Here is a 22,150-nt window from a genome sequence, read left to right on the forward strand (position 1 = left end):
CGCTGCCTTCCAGCTCCTTCCAAAAGAGAGGTTTCTAGGTCGGGAGTTAACATCCTTTTAATTTCAGGACCTGCCCTGTGTGTAGGGTGCCCAATCTCTTCAAGTACTTCCTGCTGGCCCCCAAAATGTGGAGATGAGAGTTGCTTAAGCCGAAGCTGTCCTGCCCATTACTCAAATGGAAATCTGGCCGACAGAAGGGGTGTGGGTTGATAAATAGAAACATGTTAGAAAATGCTCCTTTTCAATTCCATCAATAAATTGAATCCTTCCCTAATTCCACTATTCACATTTCCACACACAGCTCTCTAATGCAGTTTCATTAGCCAACATGAAAATCCCTTTCAATACCATTCTCCAAGTAATTTTTATGTAAATAATAAAAAGCTGGTCTCAACCTATTCCCTGAGGCACTCCCTAATTAACATCCTTTTAGGTTTTTACTGCTACCCTTTGTTTCCTGCCCTTTAGCCAATTTCCAAAGGACTCTGCCAACTTTCCACTTACAACTGGTGTCTTATACATTAACCTGTGATGCAGAACATTTTGTGAAAACGCTTTCAGAAAAATTGGAACTTCCATGCAAGACATCCCACTGCACGCTCATCCTCCCCTGTGGCAAGGGCTTCAAAGGCTTCCAGCGGGCTCCAGAGTCCTGGCCTTCACTCCCTGGAACTGTTGTTGGCCCTCCTCAATCAGACCACACTCACCTCCCCAACGTTCCCTGTTCAATTCCTTAAATAGCTTTTTAATGTTCCGGGAAGCCTCACATCAAACTAATAGGATCTGAGGCTCCCCGGGATTCAGACACCAGGAAGAGAGTCTCAGCAGGCCTGGGGGGACGGTGCGGGGAGTGTATTACAGAAATCCTTGTCTGAAGCGGGGCTGGAGAACATGGTCAGGGCTTCCAGCAGCTACTTCCCGTGCTCCCATCCGCCAAGAAACGGAGAGAAAGGCCCAAGGAATGCTTGAGATTTTTACAGTTTCTCAGAGCAATGTAATTGGAGCAGCCAAGAGAGGAGGACTGTGTGGGGCCATCTGCCCTCCTAGAGCCTTCATTACATGTTTATTGAGCATTTACTGTGTGCCAGCTACTTTTCCAGGCTCTGGAGATACAGCTGTGAGCAAAATGACAAAGTCTGTCCTAACTTCTAACCTAGTAGATGGGATAGAAACACAAATAAATTCCAATAGCAGAAGAGGGTAGGTGCTCTGGAGAAAAATCAGGCAGGTAAGAACAATGACGAGAGACTCCTTTTAGATGGAGTTGTGGTGGCCTCTCTGGGAGGGCACTCTATGAAGAGAGACCTGAATAAAGAAGATGATTTCCCAAGGTCCCTTCCTTGTGTTGCCCCTTTCTTCCTTGGGGACCCATCACTTCTCTGCATTAAGAGTGTCTGGCACCCGCTGCTGCCAAAGCAGCCCTGATGAAGACCCAAGAGCAGCATCCTTCTTTGCCCTGGTCCTCTGCAGTCACCATCCTTCCACAGCCACTTACATGGAACTTACCTGCTGATACCACTCTGGGTTCACCATCTGTCTCTTCCACAAGAACAGTTCTTCTCAATTTTAATGTGTTTAAGAATCACTTGGTGCTAATTACATAAATTTGTAAGATTCAAGGGTCCACCTTTAAAAATTCTGATGGTGTAGCTCTGAGCCCAGGCATAAGCCTGTTTAAACGTGGACCAGGTAAGTCTAATGCAAGTGCTGAGAGAACTGAACCCTGAAAACTGTTCCAGGCACTCAGGTCCTCTGGGGGCAAGCTCTAAGCCGCCCAGTTTGGTTTTGTCCCCACAACAGAAAGCCCAGCACGTGGTCACCATTCAGCAGATCACCAAGGGAAGCATTTCCCTTGTCGGACAGGTATACTGGTCCTGCTTACAGTGAACACCCAGTGGGCTGATGATCGTTTCTACCCACTCACATTCAACCTTTGGAGGCCAGAGATCCCACTTTGCATTTCTTCTGTGGGCCTAGCAGAGTTTTTCACAGTATAAATCACAACAGATCTTCAGAGCATATTTGCGGAGACAGAAGTAAACGGGAAAGAAGGAGGAGAAAAAAACTCAGCCTATGAACTCCATTCAAAAGACCCCTGAGCTCACGGTGACCCATTAGCTTGTTAACTCCGCCAACTCCCAAGAAGTCACGACAATGTAAGACGCTGATATTTAATAGAAGCAGCAGACTTTCCTTTTCTTCTCCTGCCTTCAGTGGAGCTGCTAACTAACAACATTCCAGTGTTAGGGAGCGAGCAAGACCGAGTCTGAGGGCACAGAGAGCCTTGGCTGACACGCCCCGAGTCCCCCGAATGCTGGCTGCTCTCACAGGGCCGCCGGCTTCGGGGCGCTGAGGTCCTGAACGTCCCCACTGGGCACCTATTTTACACAGGAGCTTGTGACAAGCAGCTCGTTAGTACAGCATGTTCACTGAGCGCTCAGCCACAGGCTGCTTGTCTCAGCGTTTGGTGAGTACGTGTTCGCATCTTTGCTCTATTACTAACGAAATCTCGGTGGCATGTGAAGAGAGCTCCTGCCACTGTAAGCCGACTCTGGCTTCTTAAAACTACTTTTAAAAAGAACCCATCAATTCTTTCATTTGCCAAATCTCGGCTGCTTCTCTAGGATGCCCTCACAGCTGTTACATCTGTATCAGCTCAGCAAAGTCTCAGAACCCGTTTTTTCCCTTTTAAAGTTCCCAGTGCAGCATGATGAGCTCCTGCAGCTCAGGCCTGGCAAGAGCCCTGCCTTGTTAGAGGCGCTCACGTCAGGGCTCCGCTTCCAACAGTCTTTGGGGTTGGAGACAGACCATTTCTTTTCTCTAGCTGTCAATGTTCTCATGTCTGAAATCACTGTTAAAAAAATTGAAGGAAAAAAAAGAACCCAAGAAAAATAAATACAACACCTGTGTCTACCTGTCTCACAAAGCTGTTACATAGATCAAATGAGATAATGTGGAAGGGAATTACACATTCTAATTCACCACATGTTACTTTTATGGCATTGATCTCAGGGCGACACACCAGAAAGCGAGCTAGTGATGGAAGATGTGTAAGAGTGGGCTCAAGGGACCTGGGCGTCAATTCCAGAAGTCTCATTTAAAATAAGTGACAGGGACTCTGTTCTGGGCAGAGAAGTCAGGCGGTCCCCAAGGTAAAGGCTGCCAGTAGGTGGTGGACCATAAGGAGTGTACAAAGTCTTGGTCCTTCTACCCCGTGTGGCCAACCCAAAAGCTCACCTGTAGACCCTTGCATCTGGCACTTGTACCAGAAGAAAATAAAACCCTATCGTATTTCCTTGTGGTCCTATAAACTAAGTCGATTATTTCAATAGTGGCACTCTGGCAGGCCACCAGGACTGCATCCACATTTGCTGTTGTGATCCTGTCTACACTACAGGATGTCATGAAGCACACACTGAATTTGGTGGCCAAAGACTTGGGTTTGAGACCTACCTCTGCCCCTTAGTAGTTAGGCAAAACCACGTTCATTCACATTTTGAGTCCATTGACCCCTGCTGGAAACACTGAAAGAAATCATGATTCCTCAGATGGAGAGTGTCAGGGAGGAGGAGTTGGATGTCAGATGCCTCACATGTAGAGGGAACTGCAGGGGCCAGAGCCTGGGGATGTGAGAGAGGACTGGTGTGCTCAGTTGCTTTCCATAGTTAGGTTTGGTTCAAGTGCTGGATTTCCGCTGGGATGTGGTGAGGGACAAGGCATGATTTCTCAAATCTTCATTGCCTCCCTTTGTGAAGTGAAAGCTTAGGACTAGGTGGCCACTAGGGATGCTTATGGCTCTAACATTCTCCTACTCTTTCATCACAGAATGAGTTAGACCTTTATGTGACTGACCACATGACCTCAGAGCGTTTTACTGTAAATGAATCAAGGGACATTTTAAGAATTACAAATATGTTGGCTGCTCATGCTACCCAAAAGGAGCTGGTTGTTATGGCTGTGGGTATAATTTTATACTTGAAATATACCACAGAGACTCTTGAGGGTTTCTTTTTTTTTTTTTCCTTTTGGATTCTACAGACAAAATAAACACTTGACCTTGCAGGGTAGAGACAATCTAATAGCTCAGAAGGTTTCTCAACCAGCTAAAATGTTAGGTAATGTGAAGACAGCCTGAAGTTGTACCAAGCTTGGCTGCTGTGCTATAGCATAGAGGCTTCCATTTTCTCCCCGAGTCTGGTAGTTTCCAACGCAGTGAGGTAAGCTGTAGGAAGGGATTTCTGATGTACTGGGGCACTCCCATGACCTACTCCTTTCTCTGGGCATCCAGCAGCATATTCACCACTGAATCAAAGGCTCACTGAATAAATCAGTGAATGAATGGGCTTCAATCTAGTTCACTACTCATTTGAGGAATAAGCCTGTGTTCACTAAAATGCCCATTTACAGAGAGAAGGGTCAGAAGAATTCCCGGCCGGTGCATAAAGTACAGGGGTGCAATGTGGGTAGATTGAGTTGTGTCAAATCCATCCATAGAGAGATCAGCCTGAGGTAGTTTTGGCTTGTGCCGTTCTGCCAGCATAATTATTAAGTGTCCCATTTGACTCACAGAAATGCCCTGGTTGAGAGGATAAGACATATGGTCACCTGATGTATAAATAATGAAACAACTGCTCCTCTTTATTCTGGTAGTTGCTACTTCTAACAACCATCAGGATGGAAAGTAACCAGACTGTCACTACTTCACAGGACCCTTCACAATGGCAGGTTTTCAGAGCTCTCAAGTGAGCAGAAGAGCAAGTCACTATGTATCTGGCCTTAGAAGAGGAGACATAATCATCCCTGGTAAACTGGGGGACATCTGCTGTGTGGCAAAGTCACCCCACTGACTGCAGTTATTCTGGTAGCAGTCAGCCCAGGTCTCAGCAGACCTGTGTTCAAGCAGAGGAGGGGGCGTGTGGAATCTCTAACCTAACAGCCTGGCAGTGAGCCACGTATGCTGTAAGAATGAATCATGCATCCAGGACTAGAGCAGGGATGTGCCACAAACCCGCTGTAGGATTATAAAACTGAAGTTCCTGAGTCATAGTGAAGAATGGCTGTGGCAATGTTATTCAAAGAGTGGTCTTCGGATCACTTGCTTCGAAATTGTCTAAAAATGTGACCATTCCTAGGACCCACCTAGACCTAGTGATTTAGATTTCCACGAAAATGGATTCTGGGGATTTGCATTTTAAACAAACTTCTCAAACTATTTTTATGTGCATTAATGTAATAGATTAATGCAAAAAATAGGTACTGTATATTTCACTGTAAAACTCAAAATTATTTTTCAGGAGGGGATCAGCGGGAAATAATCTCTAATGAGAGAAATGTTTGACACAACATGCAGTTTGGCTCCCTTTGTGTGGACATACATTTTTTGTTGCCAAACTAATTTTTTTTCTTTCTTTTTTTGGTGTGTATCAAAGTAAATCTCAAATTCTGGTTTTAATCAAATAGCTGGTTAGCAAATCTCAAGTCACTGCCTCATGGGAACAACCCACGTAAATGACACACAGATGCATAAAAGTGATTTTTACAGAAAGACTCATGAGTTAGAGATGCAGATAGACAGGCAGTCATGAAATCCTCTCCCATGTAAGGTCAGAGGGCACCAGAATCAAATAAAGCAGCTTCTGTACACTCTTCACATGTGATTTTCTTTCCCCCAGACATGTTCAAAGTGCTGCTGGTGGTGGGAGAGGATCACATAGCCCCAAGGGTAAACTACCCCAACTGAGATGATGCCGACATGTGGGACTAGAGAGATTAAGAAAACTGCCAATAAGGCTGAACTCATAGAGTGGTGGTTACCAGGGTCTGGGGCAAGGTGTGGGGTGGAGAGATACTGGCTAAGAGGTACAAACTCAGTTAATGTAAGTTCTGGAGCTCTAGTGCACAGCATGGTGATTATATTTAACATACCCTATTATATACTTGAAAATTGCTAAGAGAGTAGATCTGAAATGTTCTCACCACAAAAAACAAACGGTAATTATGTGAGGTGATGGATGTTTAGCTAACGCCACAGTGGTAATCATTTTGAATATATAAGTGTATCAAATCAACACATTGTATATCTTAAATTTATACAATGTTACATGCCAATTATATTTGAATAAGGGTGGGGTGAAAAAGGAAAGAAAACTGGCATCATAGTATCCTTAGATAGAACTCATCCTTTTCGCTCTGTACAGTGGAGTACATGGTTTGTAAAGTCAGAAAGTTTATACAATTTTGGGAGCTCTTTAAGAAAAAGAATACAGAAATAATTCTGAATACAAACTTAGAATCTAATGTGAATGTTTATTAAGAATTACCAAAAAAAATCACAACAAATTATGAGTATCTTGGAAATTGAGGCCCCTTTCTATTGAGAAATGTTTACAAAAGAAATGACTCCTGATTGTAACCTAGCTTCTTCTCACCATCTAGAACATTGTCCGTTTCCCAGCAACAACCAGACTCAATAGGGCTGGTGTGAGCGCAGGGCCCTGATACTCACTTTAATTAGTTGCTTTGCAAATCTGCCTCTACACTGCTAGTTTCCTTCTTAATTAACTAAACAGCTAACTCATCAACTCCCATTAGTTTGCACTGCAAAGATAGATGATTACTTTAATCCTCAAGACCTCACAGCAGGGAAGGCACTTCTATGGCAAGGGGTGGTGGATAGTCCCCCAGATAGATGGCTGCATCAGTCCCTTCCCTCCCTGTGGGAGCACGCTGCTCCTCCCAGCAAGAGGTGGCTGCCAATCTCCCCTCCTCAAGTATGGACTGGTCTCAGCGATTTCCTAGACCTCTAGAATGTGGCAGAGGGGCTGCTCGGGCACTTCTGAGGCTAGGTCTTAAAAAGCCACGGAGCTTCTGCCTGGGACTCTTAAGTCACTCGTTCTTGGGATGTTTTCTCTCAGAATCCGGCTGCCATGCCATGAAAAGTCGAAACCAATAGAGAAGACATCTGTAGCTGCCTCAGCCGCCAGCCAACATCAGCCGCCAGCCGTGTGAGTAAGTCATTTTGGACTTGCCACCTATCCGTTCTTCAGATGGCTCTGGTCCCAAATGACACATGATGTGAGAGACTCCAAGGGAGAACCACTCAGCTGAGCCCAGTCAACTCACAAAACTATGAAATAAAATGTTCGGTGAAGCCTCTAATTTTTGGGGTCTTTTGTTTTGCAGTCAGCACTGTATTGCGCTGTAACACTTCCTGGCCCCCTCTGCCGGACTGTGATACGGGACACTGAGCCCTCTGGAGATTTCTCCTTTATCCCTACTTGTCCATAAGCAGCACTTGCTCCCTCTGCTCCTTCCTCCAGCAGGTGGAAAACGATGAAGACCTTCGTGAGTGTGTGTGTGTGTGTGTGTGTGTGTGTCTGTGTGCGTGCGTGTCTGTATGTGTGTGTGTGAGTGTATTTCTGTGTGTGTGCGCGTGCGTGTGCGTGCGTGTGAGTGTGCGTGCATGTGAGTTTGCATGTGTGTGTGCGCGTGCGTGAGTGTTGCATGTGTGTGTGCGTGTGTGTGTGTGCGTGTGTGTGTGTGTGTGTGTGTAGGGGGGATGAGAGCCCACAGCTGTCTGGTGGGTAAATTTAATTGGGGGCTAGAGAAGAATAAGAAATCTATTTTGGTCTTACATCCAAACCATGGCTTCTAACCTGACTTTTTACTAGCCATAAGTTACTTTCAACCTGACTCCTATGTCTATTTTTTTAATTGGTTCAAAAAACTCAGGGCAAAAGGCATAAAATTATTTTCCTTCTTCAGACCCCAAAAAGCAACAACATCCTTCCTTTCTCCTAGGCAGTTTATTGTTTCTTTTTGAAATGTCACTGCTTCACCTCTTAAGTCAACTCTGCCATCAGCTCTTGTTACTTTTTTTTGAAGCGCCTCGCAGACCTGCCTCCTCTTGGTTTTCAGTCCGTGTCCTAGCCCAGCTCCTCGCAGCCACAGTGTCAGGGCTACAGCGGCCTCCCTGTCTGTGTCTCCTATACCCCACCCACCTGCTGTTACAGACGAAGGCTCCCACCACCACACTGACCCTCGTGCTCCCCTTGCTAAAGACCTTAGCTATGCTGTGGGTCCATTCAAGGCCCTCCTTAAGAACTAGCTGTATTACAGCTAATAGCCCTGCAAGCTGACCTTCCAAACTCCATGACCCTGGAAGGGAAACTGTACTTCACAGGCGTGAGCAGACGCACTCTGACTTCCTTCCTTTCCTTGGCCTACTTATCTTGTCCTTCTTCGGATTACGTACTTATCTCTCCCTTCTCAGAATTCCCCTACTCTCTTAGGAAGCAGGAATCACAGGGTGTATGTCTGATTATTCTTTGGCTAGTCTCACCCTCCAACTGGCCAAAAACTCTCCTTCCTTGAGGCCATGTCCCCCAGTGTTCTACTGGATGAACTCTTCTGAGGGGCCAAGGATCCCTTTGTAAAGAGCCAGGGAAATTTTGTGGTTTCGATGGAATATGAAGAGGAATTGGGAACTAAAAGTTACTATACCAGGTTCTGTGCTAAGTACTTTATATATCATTTGTTCCTTAGGTTCTTGGGTATAACAGCCCCATCGTCCTTTTTTATTGAAAAGAAAACTGAGATTTAGGTAAAGTCACTTTCTCAAGCTCATCTAGCTAGTAAGTGAAGAAATAGAGCTTTCAGCCAAGACTTATTACCAGTCTGAGTTCCCAACCACTATATCACACTGCCTTCTAAGCTACTTCTAAAGGGTCTAGGGAATTTTTAAAAAATGACTTTCCTCTTCTACCACCCAAAGATACTGGGTTGTCGGAAAAGTCATGACATTTTTTTCTGTTTTTTTGTTGCAAAAATGCGTCATGACTTTTCCGACAACCCAATAATTACTGTTACCATTTTAGAAAACTTACGTCAAGATTTATATATACACAGACATGTATATGTGTATACAAATATGCATACACCTTTTTTTACCTACCTATGATCACACTCAGTATATACAATCATATTCTGTTTCACTTAATATAGTCCAGCCATTGTCCCATGTCATTATGCACCAATATTGTTCCTTATGAACTGGCCAGACTGGAGAAAGTACACAATACAATCGAGGATGCTCTTTCTCCAAATGGGATTTGGGCTTGGGGCATGAAAAGCTACCAAGAATCAGAAGACTATAAATGTGAAGATATCGACATGAAACCTTAAATGCTGTTCCTGTTTTCATGGGAGACAACAGGGGAGTCCCAAACAAGATAGTCATTCTCTCTTAATAAGGAAGTCAATCCTGGGGACCCCGAGGCGCTGAAGCCTTCCAGAAGCCCCGGGGAAGGAAGACTATTTACTGACCACGCACCAGGGCTGGTGCCAGGCAAGTCCATGGATATTCTCAGCACCTTGTCAATGGGGGCGTGTGCCTCCACTTGCAGGAATGGGGTGGGCAGGCTTACAGACCACAGGTGATGCCAGCGCTGGGGTTGGAATTCAGACACTAGAGTCTAAGACCTTCCCTCTTTTAGAGAAGCCTGTTTCAGATGAAAGAAAAACTACTATCTAGGTGAAGAAAACCAAGAATGAGCTCCATGAGTGAGCTGGAGTTACAAAACACAGCTGCCGGGAAGCTCGCACACCAAAGAGAGGAAAAATGAAGCCGAAAGGGCTCCTCATGGTTCAGTCCGGCAGGGGCGGGAGAAGGGACTGCAGAGGGGAGGGGGGGTGGCTTTGCAACCTGGCCCCCACGCAGAAAAAGACCTCATTCTCCTGAGAGCCCCAAAGGGGGCTAAAGGCAACAGCAGAGTCTCAGAGTGGAGGCCAGAAAGCGAAAGCGGCATTCCGAGGAATCCTAGCTGTAGGGAGGGCCTGTCACGGGCCAGAAAGGGGCACGGAGCAGAGAACAGCTGGAAGTGTAGGCTGCAGGCCTAAGCCAGGCCGCCCCAGTGACAGGACACAGGATGCATGTGCCCCGGAAGAACTGCTGGGAAAGGAGAAGATGTGGAAGGTCTGGCTCCAACTCTTAGGATGGAGTGGACAAAACGGTGACGAGCTTCACTGAGCAAGGGGATGGGAGACCTGGCTGGGCCCCTTTCCCTTAAGGCGGGGAGAGGCCGCATCTCACCCTGTTGCTCAGAGAAAACAAGGGGCTGGAAGGAGGGGAGGGGAGGACCCACCGCCTCCCACCCACCCCCACCCCCGCGAAAGGCCTGCCCTGGGCTGGTGGGGCCTCTCGTGGAGTTCAGTTCTTGGCCAGAAACCCCTGCCGGGGACCTCAGAAGGTCTGAGGGAGGCTCAGCAAACCTGGCGGCTGCTCTTCGGGTTTGGCAAACTCGAGATGTTTCCAGCGCTTTGTGTGCAGCAAAACCGAAAATGTGTTTGGCTAGAAACCCTCCTCTAATTTTTAAACCCCTGTGCATTTATTTATTTATTTATTTTTTACATAAATTTGATCCACATGTTTTTGATTTACTTTTATTTCACTCATCAAATCGAATTAGGAGCTACAATGATGAAGGGAACAACGCTGATTTCCAAGAAGATTTTTGAGCCTTTTTTCCTAGAACTAAATCATCTCCCCACCCCACCCCCTCCCCCTGCAACCGTTAGAACCACCAGATTGAGCTGGGCTTGAAATTCAGAACCCAAATGTGAAATAAAGATCCATGTTTGGCAAAGGAAGCACAGCAGGGGGATGTTCTTAGGAAGCCACAGAAAGCCAGAGGAGGCTTGGGGTGGGGGTGGAGGGATGAAGACAGGAAAAGAGTCAGTTATTCTTCATTAGAAGGTTTAAATCAACCTACCTGGCTTTTTGGGCTCTCAGCAGAAGCCCCAGCTATTACTCTGATTTGAACACTACGACCCCGAGAAAAGGAGTTTCTGTCTCAAGATCAGGGATGAGGGGTCCCCTGTCCCCATCTTTTCTCTGCACTCCTCTGTACTTGCCAACTCAAACTGCTCCTCGTCTTCCCTCCAACCTTCCTCCTCTTTCCTTGCTCTGGCTAAGGCCTCTCCATCTGGAAGCGTTTAAAATGTACGACAATTTTAATCTCGTGCAAAGGAATCTTGGAATCTATGCTACATACCCATTAAGCGAAATTATAGGCACACAATCTTATTTTGCACAATTCCGTCTGGCCTAGGTTGGCACCCACCAAAGGCCATTACTGTCTTTCCCAATTACTTTTCCTACTACACCATCATTTGCTACAACTTCTGTCTGAGGCCAGCAGTATTTCTATGGGAAACTTGGGCCACTGAGGTCCCAAAACAAAGGTCTCTCCTCAGAGCCCCTCAAACCAGTACTGAGTGGGTCCCTTGGCCACCGTCCAAAGAAATTTCCTTGAACTCGGCTTCTCTCCCCTACATACCCTGATCGAATTGCACAGGCCGGGGTCCAAATACCTTCTTGTTATTTAACAGCTGTACAACTTTGGGGGAGTTATTTCACTTCCCTGGGTCTCAATTTCCCATTCTATAAAATGGGTATAATAATCATACATACCTCACAGAGTTGCTGTGAGAATTGAATGAAATGCGTGTTAAAAAAAAAAAGTTATGGTGTATGGCCCCCAGACTAAGTAATTAACAAATGTGACTTGTTATTGGTATTATAAAAGCTCTGCACTTCTCTAAGGGTATTTCAATTTTTCCAGAGGTAGACAGTTTCTTTTCGAATCCTCCCTATTCCTCACCAATGCTGAAATAACCAGCCCACTTCCCCGCAAACCAGCATCTCCCCAGAGAGGTGACATGAGGCTTCTGATCAACCAACTGGGACATTTCATCAGTCCTCAGGGGCCTCCCACACAGACCCATGCTGTGAAGTACAGTCTCTTCTTGGGACCCACAGAGCAAAGTGACAGGAAGATCTATATCTAACTGCACAGAGATCACTCTCCTTCAAACTGACCCGAACCCCTTCTCCCTTTATACAGAAAGCACGTGTATGTCGGGGGCTGGGGGGTAAGAAGGAGGTTTTCAGGCTGCTTTCAGAAGCAAAATGGTTCATTAGTGCTTCCTGAGACACTCCTCACCCCAGGAACATGCATCACATGTCATCTGTCCCTTTTGGGAAGTGGAAAGGTGACAGTGCCATTTAATATGTCTGATAAATGCTTCTCTCCCAAGGCGGGAAACAGAGATGTCCATGAGTATTTATTGTTTTCCTCTGGCCAGGAATAGTTCCAGCAATAATTCATGGATCTTGATGTTGGCCAGAATAGAGAGACCAGGGATCCCTAGCCTCTGGGGGACCTTGGGCACTTTATGAAGTCATGGTCCTCACCATGCAGAATTGCTGTGAGGGCTACAAAGGAGACATCAGCAGGATCCTGATGAATGGTAATTCTTTCCATCAAGCTAACCTCACCTGAGATCCTGTGTGGGATCAGGAAATCTGTGTCTTCCAAGCCTGATATTTTCCAGAGCTCTTCCACTCAGTGGCCCCCTAATATCCTGTGACTAGGTGTATTTTGGATGACAGCCCCAGCAATAAAGGGCTCTAAAGGAACTGCCCCACTCACATCCCTGCCAAAGGGGTGGGCTTAGGTGACTGTGCCCATCCATGACTGAAAAAGGACATACAATCGGAAGGGGCAGTCCACAGGCTGGGAAGTCACTTGTGGCCTGGTATATAAAAGGTGAATTGGGCCAATGAGATTCCTCTCTGGTAATCTGGAATTGGGACAGCAAGAAACTGGGTTGCTGGTAGCAGAGACATACAGAACATGGCTGGCCACGTTAATGGCAAAACACTCTCATGGAGGTGACAGATTCCCACTGCGGAGGCTTTCCAGGGCTGTCTTGAGCCCAAAGCCGCCCTCCCATAAAGCCTGGCTGTTCAAGGGTTCTTGTGAACACCATACACATCTCTTCCAATGTCAGTAAAATAAATATTTCCTTTTTTTGAGTTAGCTTGAGTGGGTATCTGTTTCCTCCAACAAAAAGAGCCTTCACTAAAACAGCACCTACCCTTGTGAAGAACACACAGATGGAGCTATGGCTGAACATTCTGGGCATTTCCAGTACAAGGCATTGCTTTAACAGTTAATTACGCGGTAAGTCAACACCGCCGAGTCCCAACTCACTCCTCCCTGGCTCCCCACTCCTGTAGAAACTGGAAAATTTCCTAGCTGCAAGGGAGGTTGCTGTCTCTCCCAACCTCCCTTGCAGCTAGGGGAGGTCATGTGACAAGTTCTGGCCAATGAGATGCAAGAGAATACTTTTTGGGACAGATAGTCTGCCCCACTGCGTCCTGCCTTGCATCACAATGTACTTGGAGCTGCTGCCACCATCTTGCAACAATGAAGGAAAAGTTAGAGAAGCAGAGATGCCAGCCCTGGCAGCAACACTAGCAGCCACCAAGTTCCAGCCTTTGTTATGTGAGAAGCATAGACCCCTAAACTACTATTAACATTTTTCTATAACTTAGAACCAAAATCTTTTCTAAATTATATACTCTGAAATAGAACTTGATATTGTTTCCTGTATTGTAAGAAAAATGATTTTTGAACGAAATACATGACAACTTGTTTTTCAATGAATTTCTCCAGATACCAGCTGAGTGATACACGCTCTCCAGGTAATTAAAATCTAAGCGGGGAGAAACTATATACATCGACAACTGTGCTATAAGGCAGAAAGTGAAAATGCCATGAGGCCGCGGCTCCACGTGTATCGGGAGGAAGGAGAGCATTTACTTCTGGTGGGAGACGGGGAAATTGGGGAAGGCTCCACAGGAGAAACATTGGAGGAAAACCCTAGAGAGGAAGAGAATTTGGATGTTTAGAGATGGGTAGGAAGGGCCTTCTAGGTGCAAGGAGTCGCGTAAGTAAATACGGGAAACTGAAGGCCACGTAAAGGAAATTGCAAGTTCCTTCTGGCTGGTGTAGGGGAACAAAGATCAGATGAAAAACGCGAGACCAATGTATCACAAGCCCTGAGTGCCAAGGGAAGGAGTCTGGGCGTTATTCTCTAAGCCGTGGGGTGGTGCTGAAGGCTTCTAAGCAAACAGGGTGAGCGTAGTTGTGTAGGAAAATCTGCCTGATGCCATTATGTGGGATGAACTGAGGAAGCCGGGAATGCCACGAGGGGGCTATGCAGCTATCAGGGCAGAGGCGGTGAGGTATGAAACAGGACAGAGTGAGACGGGAGTGGGAAAAAGAAACAGACGTGAGAGACACTGCAGAAATACATGTGCCACAAGCTGGCTACCGTCTGGAGGTGGGGTGTGAGTCATGGGGAGAATAAGGAAAGAAAAGTGTGTTATTTTACAAAATAGAAACAGAAACGCCATGTGGTACCTCTGGAGCTGAAGACAGGAATGGTTTTATGTAGATGTTGGAGTCATGCACCTTCAGGTCATGGTCCCCTAGTCCCCTGGTCACTCCAATAGTTGCCATTACTCGCGCCTAGGAGTCAAAGAAGAGGGTCATGAGAAATACTCACACACACACAGAGCCACAGGCTAAGAGCGCAGCAATCATTTTCCAATTCCTCCTGCCTCTCTCTGCCCCTTGCTGCTAACGTATGTGGGTAGTTGTTTCCAAGGAAAGCTCACCAAGATCACTTAACGTCCTTAATGAGTGGCTTTTCTGCCAATTACCTCAAGTTTAATGGGTTGCAGGACTGTCTCTTCAGCTTTCTTTTATAGAGACTGGAGGGAAGGGTGACCAATAAACTAAATCCGATACATGTGTGATGTCTACAGCTACTAAAATCAGTGCAAACCAAATCCAACAGCATGCATGCATGCATCCACCCATCCATCCATCCATCAGACATTCACCCATCTGTCTGTTACATACCTACTCTACAAGTATTTCCATGATAAGGCACTAATAAAAAATGTAAAGAAGTCAGTGGCAGCTCCTGTCCTCCCAAAACTCATATTTAGTGGCTGGAGAAAACAGACCATGAGCAACTCTGTAAGCTACCCTAATATCACCACAGATTCTCTCTGGGTGGAAAGGAACCTGTTACTTTGCTATAACCACACAGAGACCTCAGGGCTGAGATCCTGCCCCCGGTGTTCTTTCGAATTCCAAATGCTTTAAGGAAGCAAAGACTATTATAGTAATGCCTACATGGTCAGCCTAAATACCTCCCAGGATGCCACAGATTTGGTTTACCCAAATATTTAGTGAGCATCTACTATGTGCAGTTACCATGCTGTGGGGGACAAATGTCCCTACAATAAAGGAGCTTGGTAAGAGAGAGAAGAGGCACATGTCTAAAGATACATAAAATACAGCGAAGTGTTGAAAGACACCTGAACAATGTGTTATGTAAGTTCAGAAGAAGTAAAAACTCTGCTGTGGCGGTTCCCTGGAGGTGGCACTAAATTTTTCTGCAGAAGGATGGGCAGCATCAAGACAGGTAAACAGAAGGATGGACTAAAGGTCATTCCAGGTGGAATGAAGCCCACTGGCCTAACACTTGGATCAGCAATAATACCTTCAGTGTAGCATCATGGTTCAAAGACCCGAGCTTGAATCCTCACTCTATTGCTTGGGTAAAAAGCATAACTTATACATAGTAAGAAATATTGCAATCTAACACATTACCATCATCTTTCTCCTAGTTCCCCCAAAAGGCTGTGGAGTTAAGAGCTGATTTCAGATCAGAAGATGGGAAGGTTGACATTTAAGTGGAAATGAAACCATGACACTTTTTTTTTCAATTGGGGTGACAACAGTTAGTAAAATTACATAGGTTTCAAGTGTACAATTCTGTAATACATCATCTATATATTGCACTGTGTGTTTAGCACCAAAAGTTAAATAAATCTCCTTCTGTCACCATATGTTTGACTCCCTTTTCCCTCTTCTAATTCTCCCCTTCCCCACCCCCTGAACTGATGTCTGTGTCTATGAGCTTTTGTTTCTTTATGTTGTTTGTTGCTTTCAGTTTTATATCCCACATATGACAGATTTTCTTAAAGGCAAGAATCAAAGCGGGTAAAACACAGACGTGTGATGTGAAGCCTGGGAACCCCTGGTGAGGCTGCAGAAACGCTCTGCTGGGCAGGGCAGCTGGATCAGCTCCCTTTAAGCTGAGATGTGTTCAACTCTAAATACAGACACCCCGAGTCCCTTGCAGCCCTTCTCTCTCCTCCCTGCAATGGTGCCTTCTCTGGCTGGAAAAGGCACAGGTGGCCGTGTTAATCCAAAGAAATCTGATGTTGCTGCTAGTTACTGAACTTGTTTACAGCGTATGCAGGTGTCACCCACACAAGTCCTTAGAAGCACTGGCAGAAATAAAATGAAAAGTCACGGCTGTGAAAGGATCCTGAAACTGCTGGGTAGGTGTATGCCGAGAAGAAAGAGAAAACCCCTGGAAAGGATCCAGACACAGCTGACGTGTTGCAGTTGTAAAAATCCCTCAAGAAATCATGGCTCCTCAAGATGGGTGGTGTGCTGCTTTGGTGTGGGGCAAGCCAGCCGCCGACTGGAGTCACAGTGGGTTTTAAATAGGTCAACAGCAACAATGACATAACTTGGCCAGCTGTGTATCACAGAATCACCAAGCCCTAGTGAACTGAACTGCGTGAGGAGCATGATAGCCTGGCAAATTGAACTTTCTGCTTAACTGGGAAAACCCATGCTCTTTTAAATCCTATGGCTGATCATCTTAGAAGAATACATTTGTCCATTTTCCTGTTGTATGAAGGAGAGTATACTAAATGTAACTGAATAGCTTATTTAATACTCATGCATTATTCGTTGAAGGCCTGCCACGTGTCAGGTACCAGGCTAGACAGGTACTAGGGATATAAAGGTAGCAGGATGTGGTCCTGAGCTCACTGGAACTTACCAGGCACCGCAGGGTAATACTGAGAATTGCAGCCCCACAAAGCAATGAAGGCGTAGGTCCCTGGGCTGTGTGATTGGTGTTAATGGTACCCACTGTGCTGACAGGCTCACACAATCCTATCAGGAACACAGCCCTGCCAGGGAGGGTGAGGTGGAAGGTGTCCACTTCCAGGGAAGGGGCAAGTTAGTTTGAAAAATGATCTCTATATGGATCAGATATTCATGTTTCATTTCTCTCCATGAAATGCCTCCTTCCAGCAAAATTGCTGCTGGGCTGCACTGAACCCCCAAACCTAACCCTGTGTGTTTTCTTTCTTTGTCTGTCTCTGTCTGTCTGTCTGTCTCTCTGTCTCTCTCTCTCTCTCTCTCTCTCTCTCTAACACACACACACACACACACACACACACACACACACAGAGGAAGATGTGCACACTCATACACACAAGTTTTGCCCAGGAAGGCATCTTTTAGTTTTATGAGTCACTTCTTCCTGCTAAAAGCTATCAAATGCTGAAAAAAACTTCAGTCTAACATTCTTCTGATGTGACCACATTTTTCACTTCTAATTGGAACTCTCAGCACCTAGCTGAAATGTATTCGTGTTTTCAGGAAGAAAGCAATGATTCAGAAGGTGTTTGTTCTTGTTGGGAAATGGGTTCAGAGCTTCCTCATCCCCTCTCCAGGGCTGCACCCTCCTCCAGTCTCTGCTCACAGACTACTCTGAGAGCAGCAAGCAGCCTTCCTTCCATGCAGCAAGTCCCTGCTGCTCAGTGTGTGATCAGAAGGGGGCCCTGGGAGCCGGTGATGAACCGTGTGTGCTGCCAGCCTGGGCTCTGGTCCGTGCGATGCTCTCGCTTAAACCGGGGAAGCTCTGGGTCCCCTTCATGGGGCAAGTGGAGAAGCAGACTTGCGGAGTCTGCACTTCCATGGTCAAGTGGGAGGGCCCGAGAGGAGGCAGAGGGACCTGGCTCCACAGCTGCTACCATCCCTCGCCGGCTGCGAGACTGCTTGAGCGGGTTTCACCTCAGTCCCAACTGCCTTATCTACCAAACGGACATAATATAGCCAGCTCTGCCTGCCCCGTGGCTTGTTGTCAGATATACAATGAGATGATGTATGTGAACGTGGTCATGTTTATATGTTTATACACTGTAAAAAGTTATTCAAGGGGTGACCAGTTAGCTCAATTGGTTGGAGTGTGGTGCTGATAACACCAAGGTTGCCGGTTCGATCCCCGCATGGGCCACTGTGAGCTGTGCCCTCCTTAAAAGAGTCAACTATGCCATTGTAGCATGAAAGCAATGTGTAACCAATGACCATGGCTGTTCCCCAATAAAAATTTAAAAATAAAAATAAATAAAAAGTTATCCAAATGGATTGAGAAGGGGGATGCTTTTTTCACAAAGCTGACTTGCGTCCCCTGTGCACGCCGCCGACCCCTCCCCCAACCCTGCCACTCCTTGGACCATCAAGACAGAAGGCCTGAAGGCTGATGGAGGTGATAGTCATTCAAGCTGTCAAGGCTATGAAATCAGGAGCTGTTGGGTGGAACCCACAGACTGCGGTAGGCTCTGCAGAGACAGGCTTGCTCTCAGTCTGGGGAAATGCACGTGCCTACCTTCTTGCCTTCTCCGTATATAAGGGGAAACTTCAAGTCATCATCCTCAATGGTTTTGTAAGCCCTGTAGGGGGATAAATAACATTTTTAAAATGGTTTGCACTCAATTAGTGACCCGCTGCCCTGACACAGGCTGCTAGGTACTTTCTTTTCCCTGAGACTCTATCCGCTCACCATACTAACAACCTTTCTTTATAAAGAGTTATTCTCCCTACAGCCCAGCGTTTCTCTCTGTGTGTGTGTGTGTGTGTGTGTGTGTGTGTGTGTGTGTAGTATTTTAACAAACCAGAAAAATACCAAGGCTTTATATGCTTGAAGAGGAAGGAAATAAGTTGGTATACACATAATTAGTGAGAAAGGAAGATGTGTTTCTGTCAGAAGCATTTAGTGCCCATGCAATAATGAAGTGCCCAGCAGCAGTGACAGGGTCCTCCTTGTCATTAACCCAAAACTGAGCCACAGCAGAGCTCCAAGATGGATGGAGTATGAAACTGCTCTAAGAGTCAATTCTCACCTTTAGGGGTGGTTTACACCAAAGCAGCCTCATGTTAGGATGGCTGGAGCAGGACTATTTGGAGATTGTTTGACCTTAGGATGATATTCAAGGTTGGCAGAAGATTCCGTTTCACAATGGCTATTAAACGGCCATTCGACACACAGAAAAAAAACCCAGTTTATGCTTCAATGGCTTTTCTGGACATGGATGTCCAAATGCCAGTGCACACACAGTGAAGGCTGGCCAGGCTAAGGCCAGAGAGCAAATGAAGCCCACATCTTGCAATTTTGCTCATAAGGAAGTTGAAAAACAAGTAAACAAACATGGCACCCGATTACTAGCTGCACCACCTTGAGCAGTAGCTGTACCTATTTTGGTCTCCGTTTCCTCATATATAAAATGAGGATAATCATACAGGATGTACAGAGCTTAGCACCAAGCCTGGCACTTAGCAAGTACTCAATTAGTGGTAGCTAGTACAAATATTTTGTAGATGATTAATACTTGGCACACCAGTTCCCTTTTCTGCAATGGGGACAGCACTACTTCTCACTTCAAAGAAGTATAAAGAAGACTAAGTAAAAGCCAAGGAAGGTTCTACTAGGTCAGGCGCAAGAAGCAAGATGCTTTTCTAAAATGATGTCTCCAGAGTACATGAAAAACCAACTTGTGAAATGGCCTCCCAGTCCTGGATACATCTAGGCAACTTGAGAGTGAAGCTGAAATCAAATTTATGGAAGTTCTTGAGATACAAAAGAATGCAACCTCATTTTCACAAAGTTCAACCCCCAAGCTAAGGCAGGTAACATCCTTTATTTCCAGGTAGTTATTTAGAGAAGTTGTTCCTTGCCAGGGGTAGAGGAAGGATCGGTGCAGTTTTGGCACCAGACGTACCTGGGCTCAAGTTCAGCACTGCTGCCTGTGCCTGGGCAGGTAGATGAGCCCCTCAGGGTCCTCATTAATCAGAGGGCAAAAACAGGGCTCACTCGTGGGCTTGTGGTGAGGATTTCCACGGATTAGCACAGTGCCTGGCACATGCTGAGACCCCGAGAAAAGGTAGCTGCTGCTGCTGCTGTCAGGGGAGCCTGCACTTTAGGAATTGCATTGTCAAAACCAGAACTTCCTGCCCCCAAATCTACCAAACTAACACTAAGTGGAAATAGCTACTTACATGGTTTCATACTCACATAAACTATTTAAAACACTGGTATACAAGTCATTGGGGAATCAATAGAGCTATTATTAGAACACAGACTCAGCATTGGTGGGTGAATGAGTTTGTAAACCAGTGTTTCTCAACCTCAGCTGCCTAGTCCATCACCTGGGAGGGATTTAAAAAATCCTCATGCCCAGGTCACCCCTCAAAGCAATTAAATCTGAACTTCTGGGGATGGGACCCAGACATAAGGAATTTTATTTTGGCTTCCCAGGTGTTTCCAATGTGCAGCCAAGGTTGAGAATTACTGCTGTAGACCAAGTGTCGTTAGCTAACATTCAAAATCAGTTGCTAAGCCTCCTGTCAGCTTGTCCCTAAAGATGACAGACTGTATGGCTCGAGGGGGCGGAGGGAAATGGCCTGAGAAAGGCTCTGAAATGGGCATTAACAGGGCTTGAGGACTGTACAGAAAGAAGTGGAGGGAATGAGAAGCCAGACTCAGCCAGAGGGGGACGCAGTGGGGATGGTACCAAGAAAGGGGCTGGGACCTCGCGATCCAGGCACAGGAGCCTGGAATTCAATGGGAGGCAGAAGGCAGCAACTCTAGAATCAATCCTTGGCAATTACTTAGAGCTCAGAACAGACAGGCCAGGAGCACTCTAACTAGGCTTGAAAAGGCAGTGAGGAAACGGTTCTCTGGCTCTACCACAAGCCCAGGTAATCGAATGCCCTCAGGACAGGGACATTTCAGGAGCCTGAACACTGTGTTACCTACCACAGCTCTGAAAGACAGACCATGGAATTGTCACCCGCAGGACCAAGAAAAGTGCAAATTCTATGTTTCAGCTTCTGTTTCTTCATCTTCTAAACAACAACAAAAGCTAAAAATGGAAGAGACACCTCTGGAAAAGGAAGGTTTGTTCCATGCCTGCCACTGTTGGTGTCCACCAAAGGGGAGCTCTCTTCCCCCACAAATGACGAGGAAGGGTTAATCAAAAAACAAAGGGAGAGAGTACAACACCCTCTCCCCCTCAGTCTTTCAGGGGGGCCTAAGCACAGTTCACCGCATAAAGATAGGTGGACTTCCCTCCACAGTTAAAGTCTTGAATGATAAAGAATAAAATAGTCAAGGGTTAAAACTGAAAACGCTTCAAGTCGGTATAAATTAGTGCCAGCTAACAATAATGACAGAGGCTACGACTCACTGGACACCTTCTCCACGCCAGACACCGGGCTTGGTGCCTGCTGACAGTGTCTACAATCTCTCAAACACCCTGCCATGTCCCATCTCACAGATGAGGGGACTGAGGCTCAGAGATGGTAGGTTACTCTCCCAAGGTCACACCCTCCATGTTACTGGCCCTAAAGCTAAACTCAGACTTTAGAAAAAACACTAAAGCAATGTGATGTTAGGGCTCAGCTTGGAGAGCTTCTCATTCTAGTTGAAGAGTCAAATCAGATCATTACTGTCCAGCTTTCTCGGGGTGAAAAGCAGGTATCTGACGAAGGGGGACTTTTGGTAAAAGAGGAAGGGCATTTCCTCTGTTGGGCAAAAGAACAAAAGGTGACCGTGTGGGGACAAAACTAGGAACAGTTCTACACAGTCTACAAGGAAGATCGGAGAAAAGTCGGGAACACAGCCATCTGTGTACTTGACCGGTCACCGCTTCCCAGGTCACTGCATCTGAGGCCACAGAATCCAACAGAGTCCTCGTCCACAAACAGCAGGCCTCCCTCAAACCTTCTCACAGTTTAAGGGGGCCACCCCGGTTTCTGCCCCCCTGGGAGGCCTGTCTGCTGTTCATATTACAGTACAGTTCACGTCAGGGCTGTGGGCTGGAATCTAAGCTTTCAACGCGTCCCTGGCTTCCATCCTTCTCAGCTGGGGAAGGAGAGAGGCTTGAAGCTTGAGACCTCCAAGACATGGAGGTAGTTGGGACTGGAAATGAATAAAAAATACCTATTTTTTCACACCAGATCCTATGATTTCTGAAATCCTGGTTAAATTTTTAAAAATAACTCCCAAAATAGATTGCTCCCTAGTTGTACAATACTATAATTGACCAGAGATCATATTCAAATAATTACTTGAAGCAAAA

General features: G+C 46.1%; 1 protein-coding gene across 1 annotated transcript in view; it reads right to left on the reverse strand.

Annotated features, from left to right (window-relative positions):
• The window catches only part of PPM1H (protein phosphatase, Mg2+/Mn2+ dependent 1H), a 261,715-nt gene that overhangs the window by 22,085 nt on the left and 217,480 nt on the right, over positions 1-22,150 (reverse strand). Inside the window, exons 7-8 of the mRNA XM_019654743.1 lie at positions 18,400-18,463; positions 14,271-14,378 (exon numbers count right to left, since the gene is read on the reverse strand). Coding sequence (XP_019510288.1) covers positions 14,271-14,378; positions 18,400-18,463 — 172 coding nt within the window. The remainder of the gene's footprint in view (positions 1-14,270; positions 14,379-18,399; positions 18,464-22,150) is intronic.

The sequence above is a fragment of the Hipposideros armiger genome, unplaced genomic scaffold, assembly GCF_001890085.2.
Source record: "Hipposideros armiger isolate ML-2016 unplaced genomic scaffold, ASM189008v1 scaffold_229, whole genome shotgun sequence".
Lineage (NCBI taxonomy): Eukaryota > Metazoa > Chordata > Mammalia > Chiroptera > Hipposideridae > Hipposideros > Hipposideros armiger.